General features: G+C 44.4%; 1 protein-coding gene across 1 annotated transcript; it reads left to right on the forward strand.

Annotated features, from left to right (window-relative positions):
- The first annotated feature begins 1,396 nt into the window (after positions 1-1,396).
- LOC147457735 (uncharacterized) lies at positions 1,397-2,717 on the forward strand. Its single transcript, XM_086512557.1, has one exon. The coding sequence runs from the start codon at positions 1,557-1,559 to the stop codon at positions 2,247-2,249; it is 693 nt and encodes a 230-aa protein (XP_086368683.1). The 5' UTR covers positions 1,397-1,556; the 3' UTR covers positions 2,250-2,717.
- Positions 2,718-23,002: the final 20,285 nt, after the last annotated feature.

A 23,002-nucleotide genomic window follows, 5' to 3' on the forward strand; every position in this document is an offset into this window, starting at 1 on the left:
AAAGCTAAGAGGTTCAATATGGCCTTGAAGTAGAGATGGGATTGGCTTGTTAGAAAAATTCAAGAAAAAAGTTTTCAGTTGGTCCTCATTTCAACCTTCTCCACCCTCAAGAACTTTTGAACTGAATCACTACTTACTGCCTTTTGTTGTTTTCTTTCTCTTGTGATGTAAACCATCCAAAGTAGCCTGAGCCAGATTTATTCTCTAGCTAGGATGCTTTTGTGGGGGTTCAGAAGACACTAATAGGATTTAACCAACCACTCCACTTGTCACCTTACTTTGGGTTAGGGCTACATTTTTTCTTGTAATGAAAATAATTTCTTCACGTGCCATCAATGCCCATATAGATAGAAGCAAGAAGCATGATACCCTCTCCCATTTTCTCTCTCTCTCTCTCTCTCTCTCTCTCTCTCTCTCTCTCTCTCTCTCTTCACACACACCAATATTCCCTAGAGACATTGGTTCCAACCAACAAAAAAAGACGCTCTCACATATTTCTAGTTTGTGTGTCAACATTTGAGGATTTAAGCGACACAAATAGTTGAATTTCGCACTAGCTTCGTTTCACAATCAAAATGCAGAGGGTGACCCCCCCCCCCCGGACTAAAGAACACGGGGTCTTCAATGAAGACCCCGTCATGGGATCCACGGCAAGGAGTTGCACGACCAAAATGTGAGGTAGGCTCGGCTGTCCGATTTTAAACAGACGTGTCCGAGTTTACTTTTTCCTGCCTGCGATTACTTTATAGGGTTTATTTTTGGCTTTGTGGACAACAAAATGCAAGTGCTCGTATGCCATGGCCAAGGTCCTGGGTTCGAATCTCGAGGGGGGGGCGACGTTGACTTGGCTTTTTGTTAGACATCGATCGTCCTCGAGATTCATGCATGCTCTCCCTACCGTGGATCCCATGACGAGGTTTTCATTGAACAATGACCCCCCCCCCCCCCCCCCCCCCATCACTATCTCACACGGGCATGGGCAGGAGGGGATTAATGGCCCACGCCTTTCTCCTGGAGCGCGATCATCGTGGGCCGTTGATCTTGTAGGACGCCCCGAATTTACCGATTTGCCCGAATTTACTAAATTGACCCAAGTTTACATAGCGACGGGTTTATCATAGAAGAAACCCTTCTCCCAATGCTTTCAAGAAGCACGTGCAAGTGAGGTGGCTAAGGTGATAGGCTTGCAAAGGTGATAGGTGGCGTCTCAAATTTGATGCACTCGAGTTTATCTATTTTACTGAATTTACACAAAGTGTATCGGATGGCTGAGATCGCACCCGATCCCTCGAAATGGACGTGGGCCATTGATCCCCTCCTGCCCATGAGATAGTGAGCCCCTCCTCCCCAACAACAACAAAACCCAAACAAAAAACAAAAAAATCCACATTAAACAGAGGTGAACTCGTCATACCTGAATAGAGAGAGAGAGCACTCCTACAAGGGAGAGTGAGCTCTTTCTCTTGCAACGACAGCAGCCAGCGCTCGCCCATATGAGATCTGCGGGAAAAATGGCAGCTGCGTAGATGTGACAGATTTGTGGTCAATTGAAGGAAATGGCTATGGCGGGCAGGATGAAGGAGGGCTTGCTGAGGCTGGGAGATCTTTCCTTGTTGGCCATCGCTGTGGGCTGTGGCTATGTGGGCTACAACATGAACGCTAGTGAGGACGCTGCTGCCAAGCAGGAGCGAATCCGCCATGAGGAGTCGCTTGCCCATCGTCGCCGTGTTGAAAAAACCTTCTTCCAGCTCGCTAGACAGTACGATCTCAAGGTTGATGAGCTGATTAAAAAGCGTGATGAGGTATACAAGATCAGAGACGAGACCCAGACTCTCTCTGCCAGGGTTCTTCAGCATAGCGTGGAGGTTGGTCGTGAAATAGAAAAGCTTCAGAAGCTCTTAAAGAACAGAGAAGATCTCCGAGTGCAAGCTTCCTCTGTTCGTCGGCAGAAACGCACCCTCAATGCCGAAGTGGAAGAGTTATCAAAGCTTGTCAAGATTAAAGAGGATTTGCAAGCCAGATCTAAGTGCGCATCAGACAGTCCTGCCTTGGCTGCTAATGATGAACTCCAGATTCTCTCATCAAAGGTGCAAGAGAGAAATAGGGTGCTTGAAGCAGAGATTGAGGAACTTATGCGGCTTGTGAAAGTCAAGGAGGAGTTGCAGGCAAAGGCAGAAGCTCTTGATGAACCCACCATTACTCGTCTAGGTGACCCGCTGTGCAAAAAAGACGATTCTGTTCGAAGCTGAAATCGCTGCAGAAGGCCTACAAGGTGCTGTAAGGGTTTAGGAAATGAGAAACTGGTTTCTGTAATCGTCAGAAGCATTGCACTTCAACTCTTTTGATGCTGCATGTTTTCAGCGTTTTATGATGGAAATCGTAGAAAAGGCTTATAAATTTCTGATGTTCTAGGTATAGCCTAGGTAATCCAGTCTACTATCATGAAATTACTGAAGTTTTACATGCACGTGATCCATATTCTCTGCGTAATGATTTGCTCGCTACATACGCTTTTAGCCGTTGCCTAGTTTTGGTGCATGAATAATAACATATTGATATAGAAACGCATCGCATATTGGTGAAGGAGAGACACATTACTTGCAAGGCTTCATTCTTGCAAGTTCAAGTATTTGAGGAACCAGCATTGAAATTGTATTATTGGTTCTGTAAATCTTTTTAGTCCAATGCCTCGAATTGGAAAAGAAGAGACTTATTTATCTGTGTTGTTTTATGTTTTTGTCTTTTATCATGGAATTTTATTCTTAATGTAGGTATGTGTGTTCTAATATCATTGGTAGGAGGTTCTGAACTGCACATCTATCGAACAACAATCACTTAAGCATGTAGGCATACGAGCAGTCATTTAAGTCATTTATTAATAAGTGACTTTGACATGACATATATAAAAAGTGCTAAAAAACCCTGTAAAGGAGTCACTTGGCCTTCAATTTTTAGATAGATCAGAACCCAGTACTGTAGCGGCATGTAGCGCCCATGACACCTCAACACTTAGCGTTTCCATCGCTAGTACCCCAACATGATCAGTGTTTTGCAGCAGTTCAGCCCATCATTTTTGCACAAGATCAGCCCAACGTTTTTGCGCCAGATCAGCCTTAGTGATTTTGCAATTTTGCAAGACATTAGCATCATCAATCAATATTCAACATTTAGCCATTGTATTTGCATTTGTGCAAGTAATCTAAATCAAGTACTTGCTCTGGCAACGGAGCAAGGGGGTCTTTGAGGGTGGTTGTGTAATCACTTCGAGCGAGGGGACGGATACACAAAGATAATTGCAATGTACACGCTTGGCAGTTTAACACTTAAAGCACTTGAAAAACTATGAAAGAAAGAGAGAGAGTAGGCGACACGACTTGGCGGAGTTCCGAGCTAAGATGCATTGGCCCCAAAGACAGGTGCCCCTTTCGGTATTTCTTTATTATTATTGCTTGCAAAGTACAACTCCCAAGGGTCCGACTCTCTGTGAGACTCTGCGTCCAGATGCCTTTTGAGAAGTGGCCCTCTAGGCACTTATAAAGAGTACAAGGGATGCCAAAAGCAGAGCCCCAAAAGCATTTAATATGAAAAGCATCAAGGCTAAAAGCATCTGCACCGAAAAGCTAGCAGCTAAAAGCTGCCAAAATTAGCCAGCGTAGTTTGCGGAATTTTTGTACAGCTGCCATGTCATCAACCAACGCAATTTGCGGAATTTCGTACAGTTGCTAGGTGGCATGTCAAGGTAAATTTTGGGATTCCGTACGGTTGCCACGTGTCTATCACTCCGTGCATATGGTTCTTTGTGTGTGTCCTTTTTATGATTTAGGCCCCCTCGGCAAGACTTTACAAGTTGGTATTTCTGTGCTTCTTCTTGTTCTTCTAGGTTTCAGGCCCCTTGGCCGGAATTTGCAAAACATAGTCAAGTTAGCCTAGAACCTGAAGGTCACTCAGATGACGTAGATGATCACAAATGCAAGCACTACATAGAGAGAATTGTTCAAGGCAAAGAGAATTCTGGCTTTGACCAAGAGCTTGGTATGGACCACCTTTCTAGGAAGAGTGAGTTTATGACTGGCCAAACGAACGCATGGATGAGATGCGTCTATGACCTTGACGTAGAAACCCTTACTCTTAAAACCTAGTGTCGTCTTTCTTTTCTCTCTCTCTCTCTCTCTCTCTCTCTCTCTGCCTCTCTCTTTCATTGTGTTCAGTTCAATTTCTCTCAAGTGAAGTAAAGTAACCTCGTGTTTGTGAAAGTACTAGATTTGAGTTGAAATCCTTGAACCCTTCTGTTGCATCTGACATGTGAGGTAGGGAAAAGGGTGCGATCACTTCCAGAGAGAGAGAGAGAGAGAGAGAGAGAGAGAGAGAGAGAGAGAGAGAGAGAGTTCTATTATCGTCCTTGGAGGTCAAATATAACCTATGGGACCAAATGAACATGTCACGTGGTGTGAATGGAGGTCATAAGTGACTCTCGATGCTCAAAAATGGGTGAAATGAGCGTTGCAATAAAGAGTCCACATCGTGGTTGGGAGAGGAAGGTATGTAGGGAGAGCTCATGGCTGAATATATGGGGAAAAGAGGACCTAATGTGGTCAAAAGCTGAGCACTCAAGTAGTGTGTGGTACTCACTCTCTCGCACTTGACGAGGGCATAAGGTGCAAAGTCGATGAGACTCCTCGCCAGGGCCCCAACGTCCTGTCTCGCAACGTAGAGAATGGGAGCTAAGACGAATGGAGGCAATGGTGCGGATCGCACTCAATGGGATGGGCTCAAGGATGTAGGGATGGGTTCGGTTACCTCGTTTGGAGAAGAAGAGAGATTTGTAGTTTGGGGCAACCTGTGTGGTGTAATGGCTGAAGCGAGAACCTCCGGATTTCTCCCAAGCCGCGATACATTGGTGTCGTAAGAAGGCCTCATTAACTTCTCATTAACTTGGGAGTCGATGGACGCATCCTTGACCAAGTGACATGCATCCCATCTTCCAAACATTTCTTGATGTGAAGCATCCACCCTGAACTTAGTATTTTGCTCTTGCATGTCTTTTGGACCTTTTGACTTACTTCATATGCGATTCTAGGAAGTTGATGCAAAGGGCTACGTTACATGCTTAAGACCTCAATGGGAAGCGATCCGGACTCAAGAAGTAAGAGCATGTAGGGTGTTTGTGTCTTGACTTGGAGAAAGTCGGTGAGAAAACGCTTTTGAACATTCTTAAACTCTTTCCAAGTAGACTTCTCGATGCTTCCACCCCACACCTCCACTCCATAAAGAAGCACGGTGTCACCAATGTTTCAAAGAGGTACTTTTTGAGAGCCCAACACTTGATCTCTCCAACATTGTGTTGAGATGTCGAGCTCTACACCTTGAGTTGGCATCCACTACGGGTCTTGGCCGCTTACGACATTTACTCACTGGCGCGTTAGGTGACCGACACGGAGGATCTCTGCCAGTGATTCTATAGCTGGACTACACTTATAGTGCCAGCCTAGTACGCTTCTAGCGAGTTCACACTTAGTGACCGCATGTACATATGTGCTACTTTTCAGCTTTAGCACTAAGTCATTTTTTGTACTCTCTTTTCTGTGAAGAAGAAGAAGCTTTCCATCTCTGTGTGCTTTGTGCTTGTCTTGTGTAGCTCTCTTGCATCCGTTCCAAGATTTGATTTCTATGCTTATTCTGGAGGAGAAGAACCTTGACACATCTTCTTCTCATGGCAGAAATAATTCTGAACAGGCCTTGTATTCTAACTCCAATAGAGGTAGAGGTAGAGGTCGTGGTCGAGGCCCAAGGGGTTGCAGGGGCCAATTTCTGGAAGGTCAATTAAATCAAAACAATACAGGTGGCAGGGGAAACCAGTCTCAAGGCAGGGGGAGTCAAAGAGGTCGTGGTGCAGGATCAAGCAGGCAGCAACATACTCCAGATAGCAGAGAATGTTGGACTTGTGGTGAAAGAGGTCACATGTCACGTGACTGTCCAAAGAGAAAAGCAAGTGGAAAGAGAGAACAGGGCAACTATACATCTACTAGCAGAGATGCAGATGACAGCAAAAACGAGCGCATGTTTGTTATGCAGCATATAATGAATACAATGACTGCAGAGAATTCCACCCAAGATGATGTTTGGTATGTGGATTCAGGTGCCTCTAATCACATGACGTCTCGTGGAGAGTGGTTTAGAGATATGCGCAAACCAGATGTGTCAGGCTATGTGCAGAGGAGATGACACAGCTCACCCCATTGCTCATGTAGGAGACATACCTCTAAATACGAAGAGTGGCAAATCAAAGTACTTAGCAGATGTACTTCATGTCCCAAACATTACAAAGAATCTTGTTTCTGTTGGACAAATGGTTGAGCAGGGTTTGCAGGTTCGTTTCAATCCGAATGGCTGTTATGTAGAAGATTTTCAGAATGGCTGTAAGCTGATCACAGAGGGCAAATGTGTGGGCAGAATGTTTACGCTGAATGTAGACATGCCTGAGGTAAAAGCTGCATTATTTGCACAGGGCACAGGTGTTGTGGCTGATGTTGACATTTGGCACAAACGCATTGGCCATGTCAATGAGCAGAGATTGTGCAGCATGCAATCAAAACAGATTGTAAAAGGTTTGCCCTAATTCAAGGTGAATGGTATGCATAAAGTGTGTGCAGCATGCCAGTTTGGAAAACAGTCAAAGGGCTCATTTCCACATGAGCGCAATGTATGTAAAAAGCCACTTGAGGTGGTGCACACAGATGTTTGGGGTCCAACCGATACTGCAAGTATACATGGTTGCAGGTATTATGTCTCTTTCATTGATGACCATACAAGGAAAGTATGGGTCTACTTCATGCGTAACAAAAGTGAAGTGTTTGTCACTTTCAAGACTTCAAAGTCATGATTGAGAAGGAGACAGATATGCAAATCAAGACATTGAGGTCAGATGGAGGGGGAGAGTACTTCTCCAATGATTTTTCAGATTTTCTGCGAATGCATGGTATATGCAGGCAGTTTACATGCAGATATACTCCACAGCAGAATGGGGTCGCAGAAAGGAAAAACAGACACATTGCAGAGATTGCACGTGCATTGATGAATGAGAAGAACATGCCTCATCATTTCTGGGCTGAAGCTGTAAGTACAGCTGTGTACATTATGAACAGGACACCTACAGCTGCGGTGCATGATGTAACACCTAAGGAAAAGTTTACAGGTACAAAGCTTGATTTGGCACACTTGAAAGTGTTTGGCTGCATAGCTTACGTGCATGTACCAGATGAGTTGCGTAGGAAATTGGATCCTAAAGCAGAGAAATGTATTCTTGTGGGATATTCCCTTGAACAAAAGGGGTACAGGTGCTACAATCCTACTACACGAGAATTACGAGTGAGCAGAGATGTAGTCTTTGATGAGATGAGCAGTTGGTACAGTAATGCACATGGCACTATTGGGGTTGATGTAAAAGATGATGTGGTTGTACAAAATGTGAGGCCACAGTCACAGGTTTTGAGTGGACCACAAGAGTCCTCTTCTCGTGGCTCTGTTGAGAAGCCATGGAATGGTAGACTACGTACACAGGTTACTCCACTAGCAGGTACAGGGAATGTATCACGAAAAGGAAAGGAAAAGGTTGATGAACCTCCCCTTATGGTTGATGCATCATCAGGTTTTTCACATGTAAACATGGATTCAGATGGTTCTGAACAAAGTCTTGATGAGGAATTTGGAATTCCGGCTGTCAGGACACCTGGTGTAAGGAAAGTACAAGAAGATGCTAGAGGGCAAAGGAGTGACCCAGGACCGCGCAGATCTAATAGAGTCATAAATCCAGTTCAAAAATTGACTTATGATGGGTATCTAGCGCATCACCAAGCGTACATGGCTAAGGTGATACAAGATGTGGAGCCCACATGTTTTGAGGATGCAGTTGGAAATGTGCATTGGGATGATGCAATGAATGAAGAGATGGCTGCATTGGAAGCAAACGACACATGGGAGTTGGTGCCATTGCCAAGTGGCAAGAAAGCTATTGGCTGTAAATGGGTGTATAAAACCAAGCATAAGGCTGATGGTAACATTGAGCATCACAAGGCAAGGCTGGTCGCAAAGGGTTATGCACTGACGTATGGCATAGACTATGAGAAGACCTTTGCTCCAGTCAAAGATGACGACTGTGAGAGCTGTCATAGCAGTGGCTGCATCTAGAGGATGGATTATGCATCAAATGGATGTAAAGAATGCCTTCTTGAATGGTGAGTTGTAAGAGGAAGTGTATATGGATCAGCCACCTGGTTATGTCGATCCAGGTTACCCAGATTATGTATGCAGACTTCTCAAAGCTTTGTATGGTTTGAAGCAGGGCTCTAGAGCATGGTATGACAGGATTGCCAAGTATCTTGTTAGTATTGGGTTTAGGAGAGCTCATACAGATCATTCACTCTATGTACGTGAGAGTGATGTGGGGATTGTGGTCATTACCATATATGTAGATGACCTTATTATTGTGGGTGACAATGCTATGGAGATTGACCATGTGAAGGGTCTTCTCAAACAGGAGTTTGAAATGAAAGATTTGGGCGAGTTGCGCTACTTTCTTGGCATTGAGGTGATCAAGACTCCAGAGGGTGTATAGCTGTCACAGAGAGTATGCTTTGGACATGTTGTCAAAGTATGGCATGGCTGATTGTAAGCCAATTTCTATTCCCTTGGATGTGAATGCAAAGCTGAGTGCAGAGAAGGGTGATGTTGTTGAGGATGTCAATATGTACAGGAAGATGGTGGGTAGTCTAATCTACTTGACTATCACGAGGCCAGACTTGAGCTACACAGTAGGCTTGGAGAGTCAGTTCATGCAGCTTCCGAGGAAGCCACATTTGGATGGAGTACGACGCGCACTTAGGTATGTGCAAGGGACTCTTGACTACGCATTGTTCTATGCAGCAGATGCACCATTAGCATTGTATGGGTATATAGATGCAGATTGGGCAGGTAGCATTGTTGATAGGAGATCTACGAGTGGCTTCATGTTCTCTTTTGGGAGTGCTGCTGTTACTTGGAGCAGCAAAAAGCAGCCTACGGTTGCTATATCGAGCACAGAGGCGGAGTACAGAGGTGCAGCAGTTGCGGCGTGCGAGGTAGCTTGGCTACGCACATTACTTGAGGACTTGGAAGTGCAGGTGGACCATCAAATTTTCATTCATTGTGACAACCTCAACAGCATGCAGTTGGCTAGGAACCCAGTGTTCCATGCTAGGACCAAACACATAGAGGTCCATTACCACTACGTTCGAGAGCGAGTGTTGGCGGGCGACATTGACTTGGTCTACGTCAGCACAGAGGAGCAGATAGCGGATATCTTTACCAAGGCCCTCGGAGCTGAGAAGCTTCGACGTTTCCGGACTATGCTTGGACTCTGCGACATGCAGAGCTCGAGGGGGGAGTGTTGAGATGTCGAGCTCTACACCTTGAGCTGGCATCCACTACGGGTCTTGGCCGCTTACGGCATTTACTCACTGGCGCGTTAGGTGACCGACACGGAGGATCTCTGCCAGTGATTCTACAGCTGTACTACACTTATAGTGCCAGCCTAGTTTGCTTCTAGCGAGTTCACACTTAGTGACCGCATGTACATATGTGCTACTTTTCAGCTTTAGCACTAAGTCATTTTTTGTACTCTCTTTTCTGTGAAGAAAAAGAAGCTTTTCATTTCTGTGTGCTTTGTGCTTGTCTTGTGTAGCTCTCTTGCATACTCATTCTTTACACATTGCACATGTTCTCAAATGCATAATAAGCCCTCTTTCCGGCTTCCAAGCGACGCATTGCACAATCCTTCCATTTATGATTGGATGGAACCTCAAGGCCAAGGTACTTGAAGCGATCTACCACTTCAAGTTGCTCATTGTTGTATACAATGCATGGATTTTCGTCATTGAGGGTCTTTACAAGCATAACCTTGGTTTTGGATCCATTTACGATCAGTCCGCTATGTAGGCAAAAGCGTTCCAAGACACTCGTAAGCTTTTGTGCATCTTCTAAGGTATGCGCCAAGAGCATTACATCATCGACATAAAGCAAAAGCATGATCACCGCATTTCCGATCTTAACCTCTTCTATGCCTTCTTGCTGCATAAAATCAAGAACCATACATTCCAATTCATCAATGAGTAGCCCAAAGAGGGTTGGGGAAAGTGGGCATTCTTGTTTGACACCAATGGTGCTTGCAAAAAATTCTGAAATTCCATCTCCCATACGTAATCGACAGATCACTTTTTGGTAGATGCGAAAGATTGCATGCATAAATTCTCTTGGCACTTCAAGGCTTTGCATACGTCTCCAAAGATTTCCTCGCGGTACCATGTCAAAAGCTTTTTTGAAATCCACAAAGCAACAATATAACTTTTTTCCTTTCAATCGAGACGCTTCCATAAGAACTCGAAGAGTGACAAGGTGATCAATAGTGCTATGATGCTTTCTAAAACCTACTTGGCCAAGCGTACATTTGCCATTCTTTTGAGCCCATTCACTTACCTTCATCTCCATGATACATTTAAATAACTTTGCCATCAAAGAACCAACCATTATAATGCGATAGTTGTTCACATTGTTTACATCTCCTCCTTTGTGCAAAGGTTTGATCCAATTTGCACTTCAATCATGAGGCATGCCATGTTGAAGTGCAAGGTTAAACATATCGCATATCCAATATCGTGTTTTCTTGCTTGTCCATTTAATCATTTCAGCCTTGATACCTTGAAGGTCCCCTGCCTTGCGAGTAGCAAGTTTCTCAAGCGCGCGGCATACATCTTCAATGGTAAAGAAGGGAGACGTAAACGGAAGGGAGCTACAACACTCCATCTTATTAACATTGGGTTGCTCATAGAGGTTCTTGCAATGCATATACATATCCTCAAGAGTCAAGTCACCAAAGCTCTCAACGCGCTTGCCTTTTAGATTTTGGCAAAACTTGCCGCATGCATGTGCTTTCTCTTGCGCTAAGAGAAGTTGTTTTTTGACTTCCACCTTCTCCTCTTCTTTTGAACAAGTGCTTTGCATGTGTGTGAACATTCTAAGTAAACTTCCCTGTCTTTGCTTGCTTCCAATCTTAGCAAGTGTTTTCGGGCTTGATTACATTCCATGTTGTTATGTCCCGCGCAGGAGAGGAGATCTAGCCCAGATGCCGTCGGGATGGGCGTCCAGTGTCCGGGCGGACGTAGTGTGAACAGGCCAGTGTGGCCGGCCATTATTATAAAAGGGAGGCCAAGGCCTCATTTGCAGTTATCGACCCCCATTGGTAGAGTGCCAGTGGTTAGCCCGCAAGGCTAGGAGTGCGCGAGGTCACCTCGAGGAGGTGAGGCTGGGTGGTATGGGATGCTCGGTCTTACAGGTGCACGCCTACGTCCTCGGACGCTGGCCCCAACACGGGGGAGCTGTCGGATGGTGGCTATGGTCGGGTGGTTTGTCAGACGCATGTCTGTAGGCGGTTCGTGTGGCGGGGAGATCCACTCCCCTGCTTCGTTTCATGGTATCAGTGCGCGAGGTCACCTCGAGGAGGTGAGGCCGGGTGGTATGGGACGCTCGGTCTTACAGGTGCACGCCTAGCCTCGCGAGCTAACCACTGGCAGTCTGCCAGTGGGGGTCGATAATTGTAAATCTAACGCCGTAGACAGTGAGAGTTTAGTTGGTTGAGTTTGGAAGGGTAGAGCGGTAGCCTACGTTATATTTGGTATCATTAGCTACATTGTTTCTACTTTCTTCAAAAAACAATCATTATGGTTGAATAATAAACCTTTGGCTGCCCCCAACTCAAAAGGTCAGGTCGGCGATGAGGCCTTGGCCTCCCTTTTATAATAATGGCCGGTCATACTGGTCGTGTTCACACTACGTCCGCCCGGACACTAGACGCCCATCCCGACGGCATCTGGGCTAGATCCCCTCTCCTACGAGTGGGACATAAGACATGTCAAACCATTTCTTCTGGGTGCTATCCTTCTTAGACCTTTTGCAAGACGTGTTTTTTACCGAAAAGCATTCCTTCGCACAAGAGCAAATTACTTCTTTGAAAACTTTCCACTTGCATTCTAATGTTGGGCTCTCTTGATGCTCTATCATGCCTAACATTTGGTCCACCATATCAGCATATATATGTGCTCGTTTGAAGTCTAAACATAGGTAGAAATGATTCACATCATGATTGGAGGCTACATACTCGAGCTGTTTAACACACTTGAGGTCAATACATAACATCCTATGATTCGATTCCGGATTCCATTCACCAAGTGTAAAGCTTTGTATGCATTCTAGAGTGGCTTCCAAGAACAACATATAGTTAATCACGCTATTACCATTGTGCTTTCTACATGTAAAGTCATTGGTGCCTCGCCATAGAGATACACCATTTGCAATGAGCATTCCGGTATTGTTGCACATATGTAGAAGTGACTTTCTATAGTGATCCAGCTCTTTTGCATCATTAGAACTTCGATTATACATGTATGAGTCATCCATTCTTCTTGAGACATGCGGCATGTCGACTTGTTGTGTGTCGTGTTGTAACGTATTTGTGTGAGCATTCATGTCTCCAAAAACAATGACTTCACCTTGATCCTTGTAATGAGCAATGTCTTCCTCTAGTTCAACAAAGGGCCGATCTCTATCCATATCCAAGCGAGCATAAAAGTTGGAGTCATAGTGAGGAATGTAGCAACCAGCCACAAACATGACGTGACCATTTGGTGGGCTGATTTTCAGCCATAAGTAGCGTTTATACTTATCTTTTTTGACAATGGAAACATCTTTCAAACCCTTTTTGGTCATACATGCTATGCCTCCTTGGCCTCTCCGTTGCTTTGCATTTTTGACCCACATCAAAGAATGCACATCGTATTTGTCAAATCCAAGAATTAGTTGCGCATCATGCTCCCATGTTTCGATAAGAAGTATCACATCGGAGTCATTGGTAAGCTCATCAATGCCAATTCTTGTATTCCATGGATACTCGTTACAATTCCAAAAGCTTATTCGCAAGCGTGAGTTGGTCTCATAGATCATGTGTCCTTATTTGTTGGGTGGACTTGCATCCTCCTCAAGTGGCTTTTCTTCTTGAGATGACACCTTAACCTTCGTGCTTTTTTCCTCATATGCTTTGCGACGTACATTTTGTTGCATAAGAGTGCGATCCTCATATACATTACAACCCGTTCCTTTGAGGTAGATCCAACTATTGTCAAGGATGATCTTTCTCTTTACCTCATCAGCCATGGTACATACAATAGGTCTTTCTCCCGAGCAAGGGACTCCTTGTTTTCCAACTCGATGTGCACCATAAGCCATGATTCCTGACATGCCAAAGTGTGTAGCAAAAAACTCTTCAATAGCAACCGCAAGAGATTGGGGTGTTTCCATGCTTTCCTCCTTGATTCCACGAATGACGATGTTCTTTGAGCGTTTTTGTCGTTCTTGCAATTCTTGAGTGTCCACATTCTCTACATTCTTTGCTTGGACAACGGCTTGTGTGATAGGAGATGTAGAAACCACATTATCCTTACATATATCAGCCCATGATTTGGATCCATTTCTCATCTCACATACATCATGTCGTATTGTATCTATCGTTTTCTCTTTCAATATATGATCACCCTCAACTTTGCTCAAGCGCTCTTTCAATACATTCATGTCAACAAGAAAAGCTAACACAACTGCTAAACCTAAGCTTACTCCAGATGAAAAGGTAGCACAAGGAATTGTAGGAGGATACATCACTTCGAAAGAACAAAGCAAGTATTCTAAGGAAGGTCGTTGTTTTCATTGTCACATTAAGGGTCACATAAAACGAACATGTCCTAAGCTTGAATCAAATGAATCTAAAGAACTCACAGTACCCACTACATCTGTCAATGCAATGAATGATAACACGATTGTGCCCAAAGTTTCTCAGGACCCTCCCATTGATGATTCTCTCATTAAATGTTATGGTCGTACATCGGGGCACCGTTTTGTCATATTGTTTGACCCAGGTAGTATGCATGATGTGATCAGCCCCTCTCTTGTTGAGAGAGCCCGCCTCGAAGTTAGTCCGAGATCTCCTATCGAGGTCTCTGGCTTTCGTCCTGGTATGGACGCTCTCATCACGAAGGAATGCCTTGATGTGTTGTTTGCAATCCAACAAACTGCCTTCATTAGAAGATTTGTTGTTTCTTCTCTCTCAGGATGTGATATGATTTTAGGCATGAAATGGTTTCGTGCAGTCAACCCTCTCGTTGATTGGGAGGCTAGCACTTTAACTCTTAATGCCAAAAGTGATTCTCCTACTGTCTTTCATGGAGTGGATACTTCTCCTTCTCCATCTCTTATTGCTAATATGCAGGACAAGGTTGAAAGGATTCGAGATAAGGAGACTCTCTTTCTCTTTTTCTCCAGAGCATGACACACAGGAATTGCATGATTATGAGAAGCATGATGATTTGCAGGATAATGATTTGCATGATGACTTGGATGATAAAGACAAGCATGATGAATTGCATGAACAAGATGTGATTGTTCACAAGGATGAGGTGTTAGTTGATGCTTTTTCTAGCGAAGCTAACCTCGTTGTAGATGCGATCAATCACCAAGAATTGATCTTGGCTTTCGAGTCAAGGTCCACATATCCCCTACAAGAAGATTCGATAGATCCTGAAGAAGCAATCTTGGCTCTCGAGCCTTGGTCCAAAGATCCCTTACAGGAAGTATTATGTGTTCGCATGATTGATACGCACGCATTGTTCGAGTGTTTCATTCGTGAAGGTTTCCTGTATTTTCGTCAACATCGTTATGTGATCCCTTTTACTAGGCATAACATATTGAATGTTGAGCACGTTTCTTTCATGGATGAGCACGAATGTATGCGGATTGTTTATGAAAAGTTGAAAAGTTTGTATGTCAGGAAGTCACATTCCATGTCTCTTCCTTGGCATGACACAGTTTCCGAAGGAGCACATGATTGTATGAGCACCAAGCATGGGCATTTCCATTGTGATTTGCCACAGTTGATTGTTTTTAATCAAACAGAAAAGATTCTATCGCATTGTTTGCATGTGTTTGATGAACGGTTTGTCACTCCGTCTTAATGTTCATCGACATTGCATACACAGTCTTTAGAGAAGACAATATTTTTTTCCTTCACTTTACATGGAATGGGTATGTTCATGGTTTTGTGTTGGAGATTGTTTCAAGAATTTTCAGCCATGGAGATTCTTGAAGACGAAAGAAGCAGGACTCTAGACGAAGTTGGAGATTCAGAAGACTTTGTGTCGCTTTCGGCGCGGCCCAAAGAAGCAAGCGTTGCAGACCTTTATGAAGTTCAAGTACCGCTCGACCCAAACAGCAGAGTGGGCCGACGAAGAGTCCCTTCCAGGATTCCGAATGCTGTTGGCGATCTCCCTCGACGCCGTACAGTTCGGTACCAGTATCTCACTTTGAAAAGGAGGTGATGTCACGTGACACATCCCAACCCTATGTGTCCGTGGACAAGCTACACCACAGTAGGGTTCAATCAGTCCGATCAAGTTAGATTAGCAGTGATCTGGCACTTTTGTGAGTCTATTCGTAGACCATGCATGCCTAGTCACTTAGTGTCACCAGGAGGTGTATTTTTCTTGTTGCCTTCCGTAAATAAGTATTAGATATATTTATTTTATTTTTACTTGTTTGTCCCAAAACCCTTGAAAAGGTGCAAGTGGACATTGCATGGCCAGTGTGAAACGGCTGCAGCCAAATGGGTTTCTCACCGGGCCAGTTTAGCATTGAATTCTGATGAGTATGGAAGCTCGTGTGCGCCAAACTGGAATTTGGGTCACTCGTCAAGTCACTGCAACTTTATAAGTTGAAAGGGGCTAGTAAATTAACCCACATTGTAGATGTTGGTCAAATGGTAGTCTTCAATGATGGTCAGGAGACCGATAGGGACGCCATGGAAGCATCTCCTAAAATTTAGGGAACTGCTATTTTTGACCGGAAAATGTGTTCGCGTCATTAGCTCTGGAATGACAAGGGGAACATTTTATTGCTTTGCTGCCAAGTCAATTGACGCACCAGTTGAGATATTTTTAGCAGGGAAAGCCCAAACTCGGAAACTGGGCGACGTGTCAGCCTGTGAGCGATTCTGCCACTCTGGGAGGCAAAAACGAGCTGCATATCAACAAAGGGGGCGCCATTTTCAGCCTCAGGTGGATTGTAGCAGGTACAAAAGCTATGGAATGCTTACCTTGCCCTCTATGCACAGTATGGTGACGGGAGTGATGCCCCGCACGCTACATACTGCTCTCTTTCTCCCCTACGTACAGTATGTTATGCCCCACTAGTGGGCTTCTCATTTGACCTATGTACAGTTCTGGGGGTTTATGCGCGTTTACCAAGGCAAGAGCCTTCTGAACAGGAACCGGATTAGCTAATTGCTAATCCCCCACAGGTACGCACAGTTCCATCACGAAAGATTGCGAGTTTGGAGAGTTTTCTCGCGTGAAAACTTGTCCAATTCACAGGGGAACTGTCCCATTGCGTGCGGGGGCCCTTGGGACACGCGTAGGCGTGTTCGCTCCGCTAAAAATGATCCGAAACAGGGAATTACAGCGTACTGTGTTTTCCTGCAGGTTTAGGGTTTCGCACCTAAACTGCAAGGGAACATCGGGGGAGCCTCGTGAGAGCCTTGGGATGCGTGTACAGGCTTTTGGGCTCCCGGCAGTGAAAAACAGAGAATTACAGCCCGCTGAATTTCTGTGACAGCTCACCAGAAAGCTTCCAGATATCGAGGGAATCTGTCCTAGACAGGTGTTTTTGACCTACAGGGGTTTTTGCGCCGTTATGCTGCCAATATCAGGTCGAAAACCTGCGTTTTCAGCCCTCGCCAGGTTTGGACAGCTTTGTGAAAGCTTGTGCGAAGTGGTCGGATCGTCTACTTTAATTTGAATAAAGAAATACCGAAAGGGGCGCCAGTCTTTGGGGCCTACAGGGTGCGCAGTGACATTCTAGTCGCTGGACGCAACTGTGTTCTCTTCCCTTCTCAATGCTTTGTGTAAAGTTAACAGGTAATTGAAATAGTACCGCCCTCTACGTTGTACAGGCCGGTTATATGGTTCCATCGATTGGATAGTCACTTTTTCTTCAAAAAGTGCAGCGTGGATTGTTGTGGGTGAAAGCAACACAGAGCTTGTCGATATGGCAGAGAAGAGAGACCAAGTACCTGAAGAGGGATCTTCCTCACATGGCACAGAGAAAATTCCTTCAACTCTTCAAGAAGAGGACAGGTTGTTTAGAACTCAACTGCGTTGTTGCATGGACATGTTTCAGCAGTTGGCTAACAACCCAAGGATGCAGGAATTCTTACAGGCTCCGACACACGGTTTTCAGCCTCCTACACAGGGCATGACTGAGCCGTTGCAGGAAAAGGAGATTTCCAATGCGCAGAGGACTCATGATGCTCGAGGGAAAGCCCATGTGGTTGAGCAACTAGCGGTGTCCAATGATCCAAAGCAACTTGCTTTAGCTGGACAGGAACCGTTTGTGAATGGTCAAGGGAGCAATGAACAGGCTATGCGTCAGACCCTTCCATTACCTAATACTTATCCTGGTTATTTTGGAGGTGGTTCAATGTTTCAAGCTATGGCTGGACCTTCCACAGGTTATATGCCAGGGAATGTGTTCGGGACAATGCAAACAGGCATGGGTAACCCTATGTACGCGAACATGGGTGTCCAACCAGGTTTTCAGGGTGCCTATGGCCAGTTTCGAGTGCCTGGAACACAATTTGGTATGGCTGGTTTTTCGCAGCCATACGTACAAAATGCAGATATGACAGGGAAAACAGTTGATGCGAGTGCTGGAATGAACACTCATGGAGCACCATTGTTACAGGCACCTGTTTATGATAATGTGGCTCCTTTGAGTCAGCCTAAGGATTACAAGGAAGGTGGGCAGGGAGTGAAGTTTGAAACTTTCAGAGGAACTGAGGACCAATTGAAGGCTTTGACCTTCATATAGCAGTTCGATGCAGCTTATGCTGGAGGCAACTTCACGGAATCTTCAAAGATACGCAAGACTGCCACTTTCTTGAAAGGGAATGCGCTTCAATGGTGGACCGCATTGTTGAACCAGGGTCAAGCCCCAACAACGTGGGTCCAATTCAAACAGCTTTTTGCGCCTGCATGGTTGACAAACACTTTTGAAGTGGATGTAATGACGGAATGGCACGAGTTGAATGCTAAACAGTGTGCGGATCTGGAAGAGTACAATAAACGGTTTTGGGCCGCACTGTTGCCAGTCACCTCTTACAGGTTTGTGCCATTGTCAGAACAGATTGAGAAGTACTGTTGCGGATTGCCCAAGAAAATCAGGGACTACTGCACAAAGACTACTGTCATGAATATGTTTTAGTTGATAGAGAATGCAAGAGTGGCTAGCAATCTGTCGAAGGGAGATTCCGATGGATTTAATACCCACAAGAAAGGGTCCCAGGGCAAACAATTTTCAGCCAAGGGCAATGTTGCAGCAAAGCCTTCTGAGTCTCCTGCAAAGAAGCCCTCCACTGCAGAAGCTGATACGTCCAAGAAGCAGTCTAAATCTTCTTCGGAACGAGGACAAGGACAAAAAAGGCATTTTTCTGGCAAAACTTTTCAAGAAAGGAAAGCTCTTAGGGAGGCCAAGAAATGCTACATTTGTTGACAGGAAGGACACTTTGCAAATGAGTGCCCACAGAAGAAGTCACAAGATAAGGATGACAAGTCAGACCATAAAGGGAAGAAGCCAAAGCCGAGTGCAGGACTTGTTCCAGATTTGGTTGGAGATCAGCCAAACACAGATGCCACGGAGCTGTGCAGAGCTTGGGGCAAAGTTATAGACCAGACAGTGCTGGTTTTCTTTGATCCAGGAGCCCGTGCAAATTTCATATCACCAGAATTGGCATCAAAGTTGGGCATTCGTGCAGAGGAGATGGGTATGACAGGCGAAGCAGGTTTGGCATGCCCAGGACATTCAGAGCCTGTTACTCCCATTCTAGGAAAGCTTCGTCTGCACATTCAGAGCTATGTGGATGCGGAAGAATTTCATATTATGCCGCTTGAGGGCTGTGATGTGTTATTGGGTATCCCATGGTGTTACAGGTTGCATGCTATGGTGGATACTTACAACAAAAAGATTACCCTTGTACATAGAGGAAAGACTCATGTCCTTGATGTAAAGCTTAGAGGCGAGTCTGTTCCAGTTGTTTCTGCTTCTGCTATTTCATCTGTAATAAAGAATCATCTTTCTACGTACTTGATCTTTGCAAAAGAAGTACCTCAAGTTGTATCTAATTTGTCTACCTTAGATAAAGACAGGTCAACTTTTTTGAGTGGTTTCAGTGATTGTTTTTCGGACTCTTTGCCAGGGGAGTTACCTCCTGAGAGACCTGAGGATCATACTATAGATCTTGTGCCAGGTTCTAGTCCACCGAATAGACCACCATACAGGGTTAGTGCAGCCCAGCAGAAAGAGATTATGGGTCAGGTCAACAAGCTTTTAGAGAAGGGGTTGATTCAGCCCAGTTCATCCCCTTTTTGTTTGCCTGTACTCTTAGTGCAGAAGAAGGATGGTTCATGGCGCATGTGCATTGACTATCACGCCTTGAATAAGAATACTATCAAGAACAGGTTCCCCATACCGAGGATAGATGACATTCTTGATCGGCTTGAGGGAGCGTCATTGTTTACAAGAATAGACCTAAAGAGCGGGTATCATCAGATACGCATTAGACCAGAAGATGTCCATAAGACTGCGTTCAGGACAACATTTGGTCTCTATGAGTTTCTTGTCATGCCATTTGGTCTCACAAATGCTCCTGCCACATTTAATAGAATGATGGATAGAATTTTTAGACCACATAGAAACTTCGTGGGTACCTTCTTTGATGACATGATTGTCTACTCAAAGTCTGAAGAGGAGCATAGGGATCACTTGACTGCAGTTTTCAATGAGCTACGCAAGAATAGGCTACTCATTAATGCGAAGAAGAGTGAATTCTTTTTGCAAGAGATTCACTTCCTTGGGCACATTGTTTCAAAGGATGGGGTACGCATGGATCCCGCTAAAGTGGAAGCAATTAGGTCATGGCCAGACTTGAAGTCCGTACATGACATTCGAAGCTTTCTAGGCTTATGTTCCTATTACAGGAGGTTCATCCGAAATTTTGCTGAGATTGCTTCTCCACTCCATGCACTGCAAGGAAAAGGAGTTACTTTCAAGTGGACAGCCAAGGAAATTTTAGCGTTCAAACACTTGAAAGAGAAGCTGACTTCAGATCCGGTAATTATTTTGCCAGATCTTTCTAAACCTTTTGTGGTTCAATGTGATGCGTGTGGCCATAGTCTTGGTGCAGTTCTAATGCAGAATGGCTGAGTAGTCGCATATGAGAGCAGAATTCTTTTGAAGACTGAAAGGAACTTGCAAGTCTATGAGAAAGAATTGCTGGCAGTAATTCATGCTCTCACTAGTTGGAAACACTATTTGCTAGGGGCTGATTTTGTTGTCCAAACGGATCATCAAACCTTGCGATATTTTCTTACACAGACGAAGTTGTCTGAGAAGCACATGCGATGGGCAAACATCTTGTCAATGTTCCATTTTCAGATTGTGCATGTGCAAGGGAAAAAGAACGTGGTGGCTGATGCGTTGTCACGAAAGCCCCAAATTTCAGCAGTGTCAATTCTGTACCATTGTGAACTAGAAGAAATGAAGACACAATATGCTGAAGATTCAGATTTTGCAAGGATCTATGACCAGCTTGTTGATGGGCAACATCATGAGCACTATATGCTTAAGAATGACTTTCTCATGATGCATGGAAAGTTATGCGTTACTAAACAGTTACGACCAAAGATTTTGATGGAAAGTCATGCTCCACCTTATGCTGGGCATCGTGGAATTGATGCGACAGTGAAAGGGGTTGAGGCATTCTTCTATTGGCCAGCTTTGCGTCAAGATGTTGACACATTTGTAAGATCATGCTTAGTATGCCAAAAAGTCAAATTTGACAGACAAAAGCAACCGGGATTGTTGCAGCCATTGCCGATCCTTGATAGGCCATGGGAAAGTATAGCAATGGACTTTATCTTTGATCTTCCAAGGACGCAAACAGGAAATGATGGGATTTGGACTATCATTTGTAGGTTCAGTAAGCAGGCCCATTTCATTCCTGTTAGGAAGAAGATAAAGCCAGAACACATGGTCAAGATATTCATGAGCAATATCTTTAAATATCATGGGATGCCTCAGTCAATTGTCAGTGACAGGGATCCACATATGACAAGTCTTTTCTGGAAGGCATTGTTTGAGAACATGGGCACTACGCTCAAGTTCTCTTCTTCGTTTCATCCGCAAACTGATGGACAGTCAGAAGAGGCAAATTCTACTGTCTTGGACCTACTTAAATGTTATGTCTCAGAGCACAAGGCAACTTGGGAACACCATCTCCCATTGGTTGAATATGCTTACAATAGCACTGTGCATACATCAACAGGTAAGGCACCATTTGAGATAGTGGAAGGAGGAAAGAAAGTCCCACCCATTTTGTAGACTAAGGACAAGATATTTGAGGCAGACAAGTATGTGCAAGATATGGATGAAACATACAGGAAGATAAAGATTGCTCTTGAGAAGACTCAGGCTAAGCAAAAGAAAGCTGCTGATCGTCATCGTCGTGAACTTGTATTTTCACTTGGTGATTGGGTACTTTTGCGCTTTGAAAAGGCCAGGTTAAGGAAAAGAAAGGCAAGGAACGCTTGTTTCCTAAGCTCAGTATGCGATATTATGGTCCTTTTCAGATTTCAGAAAAGATCAGCAATGTAGCTTATAGGTTAAAGCTACCAGAAGGCTGGAAAATACATAATGCTTTTCATGTCAGCCTTCTAAGGCCCTTTGTTGGTGATGTGCCAGAGAATATGCTTGATGAGGAACAACCCGAAGTGGAAGAATTGGATGAAATCCTTGTTCCTGAACAGATATTGGCACATAAAGAAAGAAAGGTTAGAGGAAAAGTTGCAAGACGCTATTTGGTGAAGTTCAAGAACTATCCATCATTAGATGCCAAATGGATGGAAGAGTCTGAATTGCTTGATTCACCTTAGCTATTTGGTGAAGTTCAAGAACTATCCATCATTAGATGCCAAATGGATGGAAGAGTCTGAATTGCTTGATTCACCTTAGCTATTGCAATTGTATCTTGAAGCCTTTCAAATGGAACCCACAGTGACTTGATGCAACCTTTTTGGAGCAAGGCAAGAGCATGGTTCATGATGCCCAAGAGAGTAGTTAAGCAATTGTATCTACTCTTTCCATACAGAATTTAGCTAGAGAAGTTTGTGCTCAAGAGTACACTAGAAGACTTCTATGCTTGATATATGTCGTAGCCAGGCTGGTGGGATTGTTTAATCGTCCAACGCTACATTTCCGGAAGCATGTATATCTTGGCTTCCCATCATAGAATATATGTGATATCAGGAGATATCTGCATGTATTATTGGCATGCAAGCGAGGTCGCTTGCAGTATTTCAAGGGTGGGGTGTGTCACCAAGAGGTGTATTTTTCCTGTTGCCTTTCGTAAATAAGTATTAGATATATTTATTTTATTTTTACTTGTTTGTCCCAAAACCCTTGAAAAGGTGCAAGTGGACATTGCATGGCTAGTGTGAAACGGCTGCAGCCAAATGGGTTTCTCACATCAGGAATTTAGGTCGGTCAGACAGGGATTGCCCGGGCCAGTTTAGCACTGAATTCTGATGAGTATGGAAGCTCGTGTGCGCCAAACTGGAATTTGGGTCACTCGTCAAGTCACTGCAACTTTATAAGTTGAAAGGGGCCAGTAAATTAACCCACATTGTAGATGTTGGTCAAATGGTAGTCTTCAATGATGGTCAGGAGACCGATAGGGACGCCATGGAAGCATCTCCTAAAATTTAGGGAACTGCTATTTTTGACCGGAAAATGTGTTCGCGTCATTAGCTCTGGAATGACAAGGGGA

Source organism: Adiantum capillus-veneris, chromosome 5, assembly GCF_014529385.1.
Source record: "Adiantum capillus-veneris isolate H3 chromosome 5, ASM1452938v2, whole genome shotgun sequence".
In the NCBI taxonomy this organism is placed as follows: Eukaryota; Viridiplantae; Streptophyta; class Polypodiopsida; order Polypodiales; family Pteridaceae; genus Adiantum; species Adiantum capillus-veneris.